This window comes from Triturus cristatus, chromosome 4_2, assembly GCF_964204655.1.
Source record: "Triturus cristatus chromosome 4_2, aTriCri1.1, whole genome shotgun sequence".
NCBI classification, from domain to species: domain Eukaryota; kingdom Metazoa; phylum Chordata; class Amphibia; order Caudata; family Salamandridae; genus Triturus; species Triturus cristatus.
The window spans coordinates 564,628,531-564,644,356 of record NC_140586.1 but is presented as its reverse complement, the minus strand read 5'-3'; the positions used below and the strand labels follow the sequence as shown (position 1 = coordinate 564,644,356).

The 15,826-nt window shown below is 40.3% G+C and overlaps 1 protein-coding gene across 1 annotated transcript in view; it reads left to right on the top strand.

Moving 5' to 3' along the window:
* Nucleotides 1-15,826, top strand: part of WDR47 (WD repeat domain 47) — a 294,267-nt gene that overhangs the window by 207,926 nt on the left and 70,515 nt on the right. Inside the window, exon 10 of the mRNA XM_085602213.1 lies at nt 9,294-9,451. Within this exon, the coding sequence (XP_085458339.1) occupies nt 9,294-9,451 (158 nt within the window). The remainder of the gene's footprint in view (nt 1-9,293; nt 9,452-15,826) is intronic.

The window sequence follows — 15,826 nt, the reverse complement described above, 5'->3', positions numbered from 1 at the left end:
GCGGCTCCCGCGCTTTACCTTTAAACATGTTAAGGCAGTTAAGCTAAAACGTAGTGTGATTGCTTCAAAAGTAAACAAATATAATTTTTTTTGTCTATTTCTTTACGTTTGCAGCAATCGCAGGACCAGCGCATTAGCTTTTAACATGTTTAAAGGGGCTTTTACAAAAGTAAACACATAGGAAAACAAGCATTTGCAATGCAATAGGTCTCGCAGTTATACGAGTTTGAGCTATTGGCATTGTAAATGACAGTGCCTTTTATTTATGTTTTAAAAAAAACAAACTTAAATAAAAAGCATTGTCATTTACAATGCCAATAGCTCAAACTCGTATAAATGCGAGACCTATTGCATTGCAAATGCTTGTTAAGAAAGGAGATCGTAACACACCGAAGTGTTATAGACCGATCTCCTTACTTGATTCTCTCATGAAGATTGCGGGGAGAGTTATACTTAATAAACTGCAAACATGGGCCGACGAAAAAGGTATTCTCTCCCAGTTCCAATATGGTTTTAGGGAAGGTTTGGGAACTATTGAGCAAGGATTGAATCTAGCTCTGCTAGTAGCCAAATATGTTGAGGCAAAAAACGAAAATATATTCCTCACATTTGTGGACTTAAGCTCGGCTTTTGACTGCATCAACCACAACAAACTCTGGCTAACCATGCAGGACATGGGTGTGGACCCAAACCTTCTAATTTTTATCAGAGAATTATATCGAGATGCGGGTGCTAGGGTCCGTTTCGGAGATAAGGGGGAGTGCTCTTCCAAATTCCTTATAGGAAAGGGCGTGAGACAAGGCTGCATTTTAGCTCCTTTTTTGTTTAACCTATATATTAACTCAGTCGCATCTCACCTCCTGGAAGATAAGCAGGACTATCCAAAAATCGGCAACTCCCACATCCCCATTCTTTTATATGCAGACGATGCTGTAATTATGGCCCGGACTCAAATCGGCCTACAAAGATCGATTAGCAAATTCTCAGAGTACATGGGCAATAGGGGTTTAAAGATCAATATCAGCAAAACTTTTACTATGTGCTGCACAAAAAAGAAGAACCTTCGCTGCAATTCTTTTTTATCCGACACAAAACTTGCAATTGTCAATACTTTCTCCTATCTGGGTATTAATTTTGATAAAAAGGGCACTTGGCTAGCAGCAAGGGAATCAAGAAAATTAGCCTTCTCACGAGCTATAGGAGCCGTCAAACATTTCTCTAATAAGGTAGGGGGTCGTCCTGTATCAGTACTGTTGGACATTTATAGAGCCAAATGTGTATCCACCGCACTGTATGGTGCAGGAATTTGGGGTATAGGAAACGCCTCGACCATCCAGATCTGTCAAAATGTTTTTCTTCGTTTTTTACTGGCAGTACCTGGGTCCACTTGCTCTTACGTTTGTCATCAAGAGCTGGGCGTACCTTATATCTCTGACCTCATTAACCTAGAGCCCATTCTGTTGTGGCACAAAGTTTAGTCGGCCTCTGAGACGGGCTTGAACAGGGATATAATCAAGGACTGTCTTGGCTTAGATGGGTCTCCAAAAATCTCCTGGTTTAAATATCTAAAAAGTTTCTTTGTTGAGATGGGCCATCCGGAATTCTTTGATTCCCCAGACACCATGGCAGAACTGTCAAGAAAAAAACTTAAGAAATTATGCCTGATCTTTCTGTCAGAGAAACGCTGGTTGCTGGAGAAATGTAAGAGCTCCGTTATGGCTAACCATTTACTTATTCAGAAGCAAGGCATACAGCCATACTTGAATCTTGCCCCTAGCTGCTATTCTCGAATGCTTTTAACCCGATTTAGGGTTGATGCCTTTTTTAGATTAGTGACTTTTCCTGTGATGAATTGTTGGTCTAAGGAACTTACTCCCTGTCCCTGTGACGAGGTCTCCGTTCAATCGTCTCTGCATTGTATCCTTTTTTGCAAATATTACTCAGAACCTAGGAAAAGGTTGCTCCGACCCGTTTTAAAAAAACTAGGGCTGAGGCAATGTAGAGTGGCTTTGGTTAAACTGCAATTGCTGGATGATGAATTCCTCATTTTCTCTGGTTCAACATTTCTTAAAACCATTATAAGATTTAGGATCTCCATGAATTAGGATATGTTTTTAATTGTTATTAATTTGTACTGTTTCTTGTAAAAAATGAACTATTTTATATGTATGCTTTTATGGTTTTTCTTTTAAAAATCGAATAAAGCTGTTTTGACTTGACTTGACTTGCTCATTAGATCACTGTAGTAAAGCTACTGCTCACCAGGGAAGTCTGCTGCTGGTATTGAAAGTGCATGTTTCAGTCTGCATGTCAGAATTCTTTAATGAAATAGAAGAGGATTTGAGAAGTCACTCAAAATGTGCCCTAATTTTTCTTTCTGCAGCACTAATCATACATTCTATGGCAAAATTAACCCTCTCATTTTGTTCCTTTTTAAATTAAATGTTTTAAGAGTTACCACTTTATTCCAATCAAGATGGCTTCAGGTGTGCCATACGTTTATCATAAGTAGGAGTGGTAGCGCTCTAGTTGTTCTTTGGAACACTCTGGGAAGCTGCAGTAGAAAAACAAAAGAATCAACTGACAGTCTCTGCCCTTGTTGGATGTACATGTTTTACTGAGAATGTCAGACTTCATTCTCACATGACTGAGAAAGATAATGTGAATTTACAGAAAACATGCTCTCAGTTTAGCTTATAGATCACCTTCCAAACCTCTGTGGGAAAAGCATGTGAAAATAGTTTTCTCTCAAACATGATTCATGATATCCCAGCAGAAGGCTTTTTCACATGGTAAAATCACCTGAGAACATACCACAATTCCTAAAATGAGTATGGTACCATCAACAAATGACTTATAATGTAACTAAAGTCTTAAAACCTTCTATTAACTGCAATGCTTTTTAATGAGGTGCTATCATGTATATTGGTCCCAGGATAGCTGCCAACACCTCTTGGATGAAGTGCTGACAGCCAATCAGATCTCACAATGAGATGTGTGGTTAGGCTCCGCCCAGATATATATATGATTTTACTTTTGATTTTCTCAGGAACTACTGAACGGATTTACACCATATATGCAAAAGGCACATGCCCGACCTTAGGACTACCTCTTTGCTAAATTTCAAGTAATTCTGTTCAGCCGTTCGGGCTGTACCTTCGACTAAAGGTCCTATGGGAAAATGCATGGGGAAAACGTGTTTTGGGACCCCCCTTTTTTCTCAGCCCCCGCTTGACGAATCACCCCGAGACTTTCAGGGTAGGAGCTGAACGGAGCGCCCCATTAGTTTCGAAAATATCACGAAGATAAGTCAACCAGCGCCAAAGTTATTCAAAATAGAATTTTCAGATTTCCTATGGGAACTCAGTCCTAACTATAACTATCTACTGGCGACCGCCAGTAGATTATTTTTATATATATTCACTGAAAAAACCATAGGTTTCACACATGTTATAGTTAGCGGAAATTTTACTGATAAAAAACCAATGAAATTCCCCCGTTATAGTTAGTGCAGGCAACTATAACTCACGCGACCGCAATCCTCTGCTGATGCTAATACTGTATTTAGACACTTATTTGCCCATGTCTTCTTCCATACATTTTTAGCTATACATATATTACAAATATTTTTTTTTCATAAAGACACATATGTCATCAGCAGAAGATTGCGGTCGCGTGAGTTATAGTTGCCTGCACTAACTATAACGGGGGAATTTCATTGGTTTTTTATCAGTAAAATTTCCGCTAACTATAACATGTGTGAAACCTATGGTTTTTTCAGTGAATTTGCAAGGTTTTTTAAATGCTAATTCCTAACTATAACGTGTGTGAAACCTATGGTTTTTTCAGTGAATTTGTTCGGTTTTTTAAATGCTAAGTTACTTTACGCCATTCGTGGCGTGCGCGCCCACTTAACGCAGTTCGTTCCGTGCGCGCACGGTGCGCTTCGCGCACCGTGCGCGCACAGTGAGCACGCAGTTAGTGCCGTGCACGCACGGTGGGCACGCGGTGCGATGACAAAGCAAGAAAGCACGTCAACAAATCTGTTTCTGCTTTCCTCCGTGACTATGGTATGGGTGCCATTTACCACAACAACTTGCGTTATGACATGCAAGACATTTATAGAGCAGATGGTGTGCACTTCAATGATGAAGGGAACAGAGTCTTCCTCTTGAACCTTAGACTCTGCATCGGTACTTACTTGTAGGTACCACTAAAAAATCATTTCATAAACACAACGGCTCTTTTTAGAGCCCCCTAATATCTAAACACTTAAATCTGATTTTCATTTTTTTTTTTTTTTTTCTACCGTACGCTTACCGTAAGCTTACCGTACGCGTACCCCGTGATTTTTTTTAAAATCAATAAATGTTTTTTTTGTACTTTTCTGTCCTTCTTTGACCCCCTTACAAATGTTAGGGGGTCTGTAACTCTCCTCATTGCCCCCTTTCCTTGTTTTCACTCTTTTTTTTCAGAGTGAAATACACAAAATGGCGGCCGCCGCTTCCTGGTTTCGGCCGATTCGAATGTTTACTAAGATCTAAGAGCCAATCAGAATCGCGCTCGCGCACGCCACCGTACGCTTACCGTAAGCGTACGGTAAGCGTACCGTAAGCGGGCTCAGATATATATATTGATTTAAAGGCTATTTTCTCAGAATCTACTGAACAGATTTACACCAAACCTACAAAAGGCACTTCCTTGACCTAGGGACTACCTCTCTGCCAAATTTTGAGTAATTCTGTTCAGCCGTTCGGGCTGTAGCTCGTTCTAAAGGTCCTATGGAAAAATGCATGGGAAAAACGCGTTTTGGGACCCCCCTTTTATCTCAGCCCCCGCTTGACGGATCCCCCCGAGACTTTCAGGGTAGGAGCGGAGCGTAGCGCCCCACCTATTTTGAGAAATTCGCGAGGATTCGTCGACCGGCGCCAAAGTTATTCAAAATAGAATGTTGAGGTTTTCCTATGGAAACGTGGTCCTAACTATAACTACCTACTGGCGACCGCCAGTAGGTAATATATATATATATATATATATATATATATATAGTCGCAGGCTTGCAGCAGCCTGGAATGTTTGCTTGTCCAATACATGTTTATTTAGCTTGTGAGCTATCACAACCCCTTCCAATGAGCCTAATTGTTTTACTTGGGTGGCAAGATGCTGATTCCTGTGAAATCTCTAAATGCCTGAAATCTCATTAAAGAAGGAGGGTACCTTTTTTGTTGTTCTGCCCCACTGATATCTTTTCAAATTTATTGTTTCTTGCCCTTTGACAGTCTAAATGACTTGTAATGCATTTAATTGAATAACAAGAGCAAAAATGTAAGAATGCACTCCTTCCCTTCGTATATAGCTATAAAATCAAACTTAATGTCAACGTAATGATCAATGAATGCGTGCGAACAGTTAGTGATCCGTCCCAATGATCACGGTTCTATGAAAGAATGGCCAAAAAGGAACGCATTTGCGCTCCTGTCTGTCGCACTGCGAAAACAGGAATATTTCCAGTTCATAAACAACTTTTTTATCTTTTCTTGATTGATATTCTTGCATGATTTGTTTCAACGTGTTGCTGTTGAAGGCCCGGAGGGCACGCAGGAGACATTCGAAAAAGTCAAACAAATCAATCATGTTGTTATTACGCTGTTCTCGTCGTGATGATGGAAGTTTGGAAGAACTTTGGATGAAGGTTTTGATTACTGTTTGGTTTTGGCCATTCTCATAATGCATTTAAAGCATTACCAGGTACTTATAATAACTGTTCTTATTTAAAGTTTGGTGGGTAATTCATTAAAAACTTGATGGAGTACCTTGTCTGCCAAACCCTCAGTCGACTTGCTCATTTATGAGTTGCAGGGACCGTTCGTTTTCCAGCAGCAGTGGTCCTGCTGGCTCTGTTTACAGAAAAGAGTAGAGGGCAACTGAGAAAGGGTATCAGACAGCCCAGCCTATTTACAGTGGAAGTTCTGACATCCTTTTTTTTAGGTCTCGCCTAGCGACGCAGCGCATGCGTTGCTTGCCTTGGCGAGATCTGTTGTTGTGGGTTTTGCGTCTGAAGGGGTACAGTAGATGTGCACTTGCCCGGACAGCAGATGTGCACGCTCACGGCGTCGGCATCGGTTTCTTGCGGGAAGTGATGTACAGTGAAGTGTGCGTGCGCGCTTCACACGACACACTGCACGCTTGGGGTAGCATATGCGCGTGCTCACCTTACAGGGAACAATGCTCCTCTTCTACTCCAGTTAAGGGCTTATCTGTTCCCAAACAGAGGAGGGCTGTGCTGCTTTAAGGTTCTGTAGCCCACGTCCAGCCTTTTCCTTTCCTCCATTTTCCTCTCTTGCTATGCTCCTTCTCCGCTGCTTGTGAAGTCCTGTTTGTACTTGAAAGGCTGCTGATTTTTCCCTTAATGGCAGCCATTTCATAACATTCGTACTTCTTAAATGTGCAGGGTATTCGGGTCACTTGCTCCACTGTTTAAAACTTGCAAGGATCCTCTGACACCTCACCCCTTCCCGTTCCCTTGCTGTGTCATGTGTCAGAATTCTACATTATTGTGATGCACACTACTGTCATATTTGGGGTAAAATACAGTGTCATCAGCCTTTCGCTATGAAGCAACTGGAAATATTTTGGAGTGTTTTCTGTGCCCTTTTAGGAATTGCAATAGCTTACTGAGAAATTTGATATGGTCCATGTTCTCTGTGAAAGGTTTCCACTTCAAACACTTGTCGTCACTGTGCGGGTGGCAGCTCACGCCCTGGATGACCAACTTCTGCAGAACGCACTTTTGCTTTGCTGCCGGAGACAGTCTGGGGGGCAGCCATGTCTGTAATCAGTGCTGAGTGCTTTTGCTTTCTTCCTAGTAGCATGGTTTCTGTGTTCAAATCTTCTGCAACTACAGCATAGCCTGTAAAGCAGCAATGTTAAACATAGCAACTAGGATGTTTTTAACTCCATTTTCGTTCTATTTGTAGTTCAGCAATGTAGCATTTATGCCTGGTGCCAGGTTGACCATGTTTACTGTTACTCGCAAGCATATTTGTGGTCACCCTGGTTGCCAACGTCATGCAGACCTAGAGATAAGGTGTATTTGTAGACACTCAAAGCTCACTTGTTGACATAATCTTCATACAATGTAACGTTTAAAACTGAACAAATTTCCACTGCTTTATGCTCCGCAAAGAAGTCCCAAAGCATAGATTGCTATACATTAATGCCACTCAGCTATTCCAGTAACACAAAGGAAGGAAAGTGTGACTGCCTCCATGGTGCATCTGCCACTCAAAAAGGCTGTATGTAAAACACAAATATTGTGATGTTGTGGAGACAGATATGGCAGCAGGCTTTGTGTGAAAATAGGTAGAGGATCTATTCACATAGGTGTGTGCTAGTGTGTGGACAGCACAACACTGAGGTGTATTAGATATGTGTTGCTGTGTGTGTGTGTACACGTGTGTGTGTGTGTGTGTACGTGCACGCACACGTACGGTTGATCACAACACCTGTGTGCCGGAGTGCTACGTGACCCTGCCCTCCAACCCTTTGTCACGGAGTAAAGAGAGCTGCACACTTTGTGAGTTTACACTAGTCTGTACCTGATTACACCTGTTGTGGGCCCAAACACCCCTACCCTGCACACACTGAGTGGAGACCAACCTATGAGACAAGCACAACATGTTATTTGTGTGTCTGAGTGTTCAAGAGCCATACCCTGCACACATTGGAAATGTGTGTGGTGCCAAAGAGGTGGCACACTTTGGGTGAGTGTCTGATTGCGCACAGATCAAGAATGTACAGTGACTCAACATTGCTCACAATATGTGCGAAGGAAGTACTGCCCTGCCCCAGCTCTACAAAGACTGGGGTAGAAGTTACGATTGAGTGTGCACATTAGCTGTACATTACACAAATTTAAAGTAACTTTCAGGCAGCAGGAAGGACCAACTCTATTTCTGGATGAATAGTTGTAAATAAGCAGAAACGGGTAGATCCTGCCATTAGCTACCTCAATCAGGTCTCTCAACCACCTCGTTCAGCCCCAAGCCTTTTGCATCTTTCTCCTCCCACTAAGATCTCAGTCCTCCTTCCATACACTAGACCTGCAATAAGAGATCCATTTTTTGTGTTGGTCACAAATATAAGGTAGAAAGAGAGTAAATGACAGAAGCAACACACTAAGATATACTATCACATTCTAGTTATAATTGGTGGCAATTGACTGGGAGTGCACCACATCAGACACCTAAGTCAATGCCTATCACACGCCATCCGCACCATGACACAGTGTGCATGTTTTATGAATCCAAAGTGCCGTCTATGACCACCCTAGTCAATTAGAAACTTTCAACCTGTCAGTCACCCCCCCATAATTTGAGCTCAGTATAGGCTCAGTATAGGCATTCAGATAATATACTCAGGAAAAAAGTTATGCACCACTCTATTCTAGTATATATAAAATGTAGATATGCTCTGAAAATGGCAAACACAAGTCTCACATCTGAGCGCGACTTCAACCAGACCAATTGGCTGAAAATTTGAGCTAGTGACATTGCTACTAACGATGCCTTTTATTTTTGTTTTAGTTTAAAAAACATAAATAAAAGGCATTGTCATTTGCAATGCCAATAGCTTAAACTCGTGTAACTGCGAGACCTATTGCATTGCAAATGCTTGTTCTTTCTGTCACAGGCAGGTCAATTCTGACTGTCACAAACAGAAACAAAATAATGACCTCTCTGCCCCCTAAGATAACTACCGCGATGTAGAGGGTCAATATGTTTTTTTACTTTTTCAAGAAACAAACTCCCACTTTTATTTTTGTGTGCAGCTGTAAAACATGATTGACACGCACCTAACTTTCTGTGAAAGCGTGTCACGATTTTGAGTTTGCGTGGTCTGGCATATGTACCTCTTTTTGAAGGGGGACATAAAGTCCATTAGCATATACAGACTATTGACAGATCAATTTCTTGATGTTTTTTAAAAAAAGTAAATAGTTTAACTATTGTTCTCATATGTCCCAATATACTGCAAGGGAAATACTTAAAATAAGATAAACCTATATTTCTTTTAAGTGAAGTTTGCATGTGAAATAATTCAACTTCTGTCATAACCTTAGTAAAAAGGAAGGAAATTATGTTACATTACATTAATGTTTAGAAATTCTTAGGAAGAAGCAGGGCAGAGGGTTTCTTGTCATTGGACAGATGTTCTATTGTTGGAGTGCATTTCCTGTCCCAGAACATACAGAAATTATGGGACTGTTTTTCTTCTTTGTTTGTATGTGACAGGAGGACACCTCGAAGCACCAGTTCACTTGTCTTACGATCCTTGAAGATACTCAAGCAGTGAGAGCAGTTGCTTTTCATCCAAGTGGTTCCTTGTATGCTGTTGGTTCAAATTCTAAAACTCTAAGAGTGTGTGCTTACCCAGATGTGATTGATCCAAGGTAAGAATAATTGACCTACAAACAGTTCATATTATCGACAGTATGTGCATTAATTATTTGTATTTTTGATAGATTTTTATGATCACTTAAGGTGTGTTCATAGCCAGTCAATTGCCGCAAAATAATTACTGCATATACCAAATGCGCACAACTGCTTCACCTCCTTCAATGCATAATTAACAATGCCTTGTTTCATTCCTAAGCAGTGAAGTCTCCGAGTGTATAATCCCAAAAAACAATAATAAATATGCACCTCGGTGCCCCGCAGGTGGCATAAAAATGTCTTTGGATGTTCCATAGCACGGCACTTGGATTTTCAGCCTGCTTTTTAAGCCAATCCTGTAGTATACACTTCCGCGACTGCACTACATTGATATTGCAATTACACCACTGAGATTTTGTTACATTACTATTATTTATTTAAATTAATTTAATCTAAACATCATACATACATATTGTATGTATGTATAGAAGAACTAATTGTCAATATATGGCTTGACTATGTCATGTCTGTTGAGGTATAGTTTTTATTAAACTTTTAAAAATATTTTAACACAAATGTATTTATATTTTGTCATAGATTATTGCTTTTTCTTAAAATATAATTATATTATGAATATTTTAGTAGTTAATGGGATTAAGCAAAGGGAAGTGATTCGTTATTGGTTTATGTACCCTGCTCCTTGTGTTTTCTGAGGGGTTATTATTTTAGTTAAAGTTAAAATCGGGGAAAAAAGGAAGGTTTAATAAAAACTGTCTCAACAAACATGATGACGGCATAGTCAAGCCATATATTGACAATTTGGTCTTCTATGCATACATAAATTCATTAGATATACTTGGAATCCTCAGACTTGAAATGTAGCTTGGGTATCTGTAATTAATCTATCAGTTGTCCAGTCTTAAAATTTGTATACACATTATGGTGTCGATATCTAATGAACCGTGAAGAAACAAAATCTTTTAGCTGTAGAGCAAAGCCTGTAAACTCATCTGAGCATGTCACTTTTGACATTGCAGGATGTGATGGCCCGAGAGGAGCTAGGCCTGCCATGTGCTACTTCACATTGCAAAAGAACATGTTTGTGTGACACGTTGCATAGAAAGGCTCAGTACAGTACAGTTCTTAAAACAAGCCATTTAAACATTGAGACATAATTCTTACAACAAAGTTGTGAGAAAAACAAAATGGCACTTACCTTAAACTGCTTAGCATCCAAAAAAGAGTCAGAGATGGAAGTTTTCAGGAGTGTTATACAGGATGTCTTGTGAGTGGAAAGTTGCTCATGTGGTTTCTTGTAGTTTCAATCAAATAATTCATAGCTTTTTTTTGTTTTGCACTATATTTTGTGCCTGTTGTGCTGAAGTTAAGGACTTTTGAAACATAATCAGTGCCTCTGGTCTTCCTGTAGAATTATTGTATCCAAGTCTCTGAACACTGGCTTGGGTGAGGAAATGTACTTAGTTTTGCAACCCAAATGTGCGATGACCAGAATCTAACCGGGGCTTACATTTGACTTACATGCAATTGTAGGTCGTTCCGATGCACCCACTCAGCAACTTGACAGTAGACAAGTTATTAGAATGGTTGCTGCTAATTGTACACATCGAAAAAGGCATATTATAACTTGTATATCTGTGTAATCCTAGATGTAAAAAGCCCCTTTAAGTAATAGCTTGACAACGATTTGGTAACTGTTGACCTATCCATATAGGTTTGGCTATTTCCAAATAAAGCATAGCTGGAGGCGTTACTACATCGTATTAAAAAACTACACACTGCTTGCAGGTTGATATGTAGCCGGTTCCAGAGATACAAGGTAGACAGGGCTTCTCTCCTGAGGATTGTTTCTGTCTTGAACATTTTTAGAATTATTGCTTGGCAATCTGTGTACACATCCTTTCCAAGTACAGGTTGTTGGATTTAGACTCCAAAGCTGACATGCACACTTGGGCCTGGCTACTCTGAGACCTTCTTAGATTATGGGTTTGTTTTTTTACTTGTTACCACTCATTCTATTGACGTCCTTTGCTGGTGGAAGGCCTGAGGTTGTCATTCTTTATGTTTTGAATATCAATTAAGGCTCTACGGTGGAAAAGAAAAGGTTGTGTACTTTACGTCCTATTTCTATATCATGTGCATCTCCATTAAACCCATAAACAATGCTTCCACCATCCTTATAAAGTCTGGAAAATGAATGAAAAAGCTTTGTTTGAGATCAGTCTCCAGACTGACTTTTCTGAATTTACTGACTGCCACTGCTCTTTAAAGAGGCAGTGTGAAATGTATCTCCGAGGCAGCTGCTGTTTATTTGGCGCCATTCACTGTAGTTTTCATTTTAAAAGAAATAATTAAATAGAAGCTTTTCAGTTCACTTGGTTGAACTTACTTTTTAAACATAAAAATGTCTTTAGATAGGCATTTGTTTAGATGTATTTTTTGAAGTGGAACGTTTCTCCTAAATAATTTATGAATATAATGGAAATAACTAATTGAATAGAAATAAGATTTCAGGTAAGTACTCTGTGCCTCATCAGGTTACATCCGGGGGGAGAAGTCTTTCATTTATCACTCAAGTCTTTGAAACATCTTCCACTTGTATGTTGATCAGAGACCACCTCCTTTTTGAAGCAGTTTGAATACCCATCTCTTAAGAACTACTTTATCTGCAAACCTGCACATTAATTACGCAACTCATTTGCAGTTGCAAGTAACACTATATGATACTAATGCATAATGATACTGACATATATCCTGTCCCCCTTCTTCCAAGTACCTGAGATATTCTGCCTGCAGACCAAAAGAGCGTAATCTCTAGCTCAGCAAAGCATTAAAAATACAAACTGAACCGCCATATGTACATTTTTAGACATTCCCAAGTACCTATCTTCTGCAGGTGATCTGACATTGCTGCCTTCTTGTGGTTGCTTGTGCTATTTCTTTTTCAGTGCTTGGAACAGACACCTTCATTTTGTACTCATTTCTTTTTCCTCTGTTCTCTACAGTAGCCCCATACAGTGGTCCTCTGTGATTAATAGGTATGAGAAAAGTGGTGCATTTCTACATTACAAAGGCAAAACTTGTCAGAATGCAAAGCCCGTATTGGTATTTATTTTGGCAATTTGCAAAACAGTCCAGCAAACTGCAAGTAGATTGTACATTGCATCACATATTCCCTTTGTTGCCTACGAATCTCTGCTCATATTACTTATAAGTACTAGGTGGCTTTTGTTGGCTCTGCTAGAAACAGTCTTCTGGTGGAAGACTGCCTCTTGGGCTGTGTGCTTACCTTTAGCAAACATTAGTTGTATGAACTCAGATTGTATGGACTCTGGTAACCGGGCTTAGAGACCAGTATAGGAAGGTCTGGTGGAGTAGTCCTCCAGAGTCCATTTGTCTATAATAATGCCATTCTCCCACAGGCCACCACCCCCTGTTGTATACTGTTAGTAGATTATTGAAATGATGACAATGTATGTCTCACTCCTGACAATGATCAAGTTACACATACCAAAGCAAGCTCTAGTATTGACTCATACAAAGAGATTACCAGAGCCTGAAAATGTGTTTTCACCTACGGCTTCCAAATAAACAATCAAATCTAGGCTAAAGTGCCCCTCTACAAAGAAATGGAATCGATGTGTGAACACTTTGAGCAATAATATGCTATCATTAGGGTTACTGACTTTAAGCATTAAATGTGGTGAAAGAAGGTTGCTTCCAAGATCAGCTCAAATGTTTACAATTATCAGACGGTGTTAGTGATCAGATTTAAAGGATGAGGCACTGTGGCTCACTCCTCAGAGTCAAGATTAGACCTTCGGTAGGTAAGTTATCCTCGATATTCCTGCACCTTAGCTCCTTGGGTCAAGCCATTGTAGCATACATATTGCATAGCAATTTCAATTGCTTTTAAACCTATGTACCAAATATTGCATTTGCTCAGTAGATCTACATGGGTGAATTACTCTGTCAGTTTTTCCTTTTTCTTCTCAACTGTTTTGGAATTCCACGCACCGCAGACAGAACCAGAATTTTTTGCTCTAGTCCACCTCACTCCCAGTATCCATTGGCATGCATAAGCAGCGCACCTCCTACTGCATCATCGACCATTACACATAGTACATGTATTCAGCTTTCCTGTTGCTTCCACATTTTGAGCAGTGCACCTATTCTGTCTTATTGTGCCACTGTCTCCCTTTGTGCCAATGGCCACTTTTTTGCATGCTGTCCACGATTGGGTTGAAGCAGTTCATACAAGCAGTATTCCAGGCTGACCCACGAAGCTTGTTTCATGTTTGGGCAGTTCCTACATCTCCTGTACTGGAATTTATCAGTGGTCAACAGTTGTCTCTACTTTTTTCATGAAGGGACTGGAAATGAGTGAAATTCTTAACTTCTTATCATGGATTGTTTAGATGAGAGAGATTCTGTAATAAGCATGAATAGAGTTGGTAACACACGCTGCTACCAGTAAGAGTATCAGCTCTTCTGTTATAGGGCCCTCTACTGCTCAATTCGGATGAGCATTAACATTTGTGAGTACCTTTCTGACAGAAAGTGCCAATCAAAAGACATGAAGTTCTGATGGTATCAGACAACATTTTCTAACCAGGCCTGTTTTGAAAGGTGAGACAAAGCTGTTTTCTTGCCTCGCATTTCAACCAAACAGTTTCTGAGCTCCTTGGTGTAGATCAAGCTGTCAGTCAGATACTAGGCTCTTGTTTCATATTCTTCTCTTTTGAGGTCGAGTTTGCCAGCCTCCTATGTTTGGGTTACAGTTTATCGGCACCTTAGTTAACTGAGACCATGGCTTCTGCATTGGCAGTCTCAAACAACCTATCCTGTCGCTGGTTCATTCAGAGTGCTTTTCAACAGAGGGGAAGAGTTACAGTTTATAACTAAAATCTGTGCCAATATCAGTAAGTGAACCTAATTTGGGAGATTAAACTTCTGCTAAAAGAATACACAAAATGTAAGCAGAAAAGACTGGAGAGGGAAGAAAAGGAGAACAAGTTGTATTCAGATTTTAGTACCAGGAACTACACACTTTCTGCCCTGACGATATTCCTTCCATTTCATCTGTACCGTAAGTATTTTCTCAACTTCAAGTGCATCCTGTTTCAAATCTTATAAATATGTCTTGTTCTGAAAATGATTTTGATGACTCGTTTCTTTGTGTCTTCTGATAAACTGTTTGGCAACCCATGAAGAACAGATCTCTTCCACTTCTCTTTTGCCAATTAGATTTTTTAACTCTGTGTTCATATTTCTTAAATCAAACAACTGGTCCATCGGGCTCCAATTGTAATCACCATTCATTTTTTTTTAAACCAACTTTATTGTTTTTCTTTCTTTTTCTTCTGCTACCAAATAGACAATCACTTTGTTCATATCGTCTATACAACTTTATAATTCTTTGGTTTATAAGGCCTGCATCCAATATGTTACATAGTCATCATCGTGTTTATCCTGAGAAGTTACATTCAACAATTATTTCTATGCAGTGTATTCTCATACTCTAAGGTACAGGTCGCTTAACAGAATACTTATAATACATCAACACCCAATAACACCACCCTCATCCCCTCTAACTTCGTCCGTCTACCAATACCTAGTATGCACTCCAGGGCCGTGTTCCCCATGGGCAGGCATGTAACGTTTCCCACTATGTGTGTAACCCCCCCACCAAAACTCCCCAAGGCATACACACGTCCACACCATATGAATTCGGTCTGCTTCAGGTAATTTACATCGGGGTAGTGATGTGCCGTTTCCGGGTACATTCTGTGCAGCCTTTGCGGAGTCAAGTTGCTCTGTGTACAGTCATACATTGAATAAACTTAAACTTGGCATTGCGTGGTATTTTCCGTGGATATTCCAATATGTCCCCCCCCATTCCATGTCCGTTAAGTCCCGTCCTAAATCTGCCACCCACTGTGTCCGCTGGGCATCTAGCAGGATTTGGGCATGCGTACGGATACTGAGTTATAACCATTTAATGAGGTGGCTTCCATGTCCCATGTAATACAGAGATTTGACAAACTCATTTGTCTAGGGTTCCTCCCGTTGCAGAGCCCATTGTCTTTTAATGTTATGTAGTAGGGAGGCATGTATTATGTATAATGTGGCAGGCACTCCGTAGCACGTGTAAAGGTGTCGTGGTTCATAAGTGTCCCATCTCCAAAAAATGCCCCAATAGTCTCCACTCTCACATCCGACCACGGTCCGAGTACCCTTTGCGTTAGCCTACAGCTCGTCAATGGCACCCCTACCAATGGAATGTTAGTGGCATATCTACCGCCCCTAGAGGTATATCATAGCACCTTTCCCCAACATTGTAGTGCCGTCTGGAGGAGGTGTGGTAGCGCTGG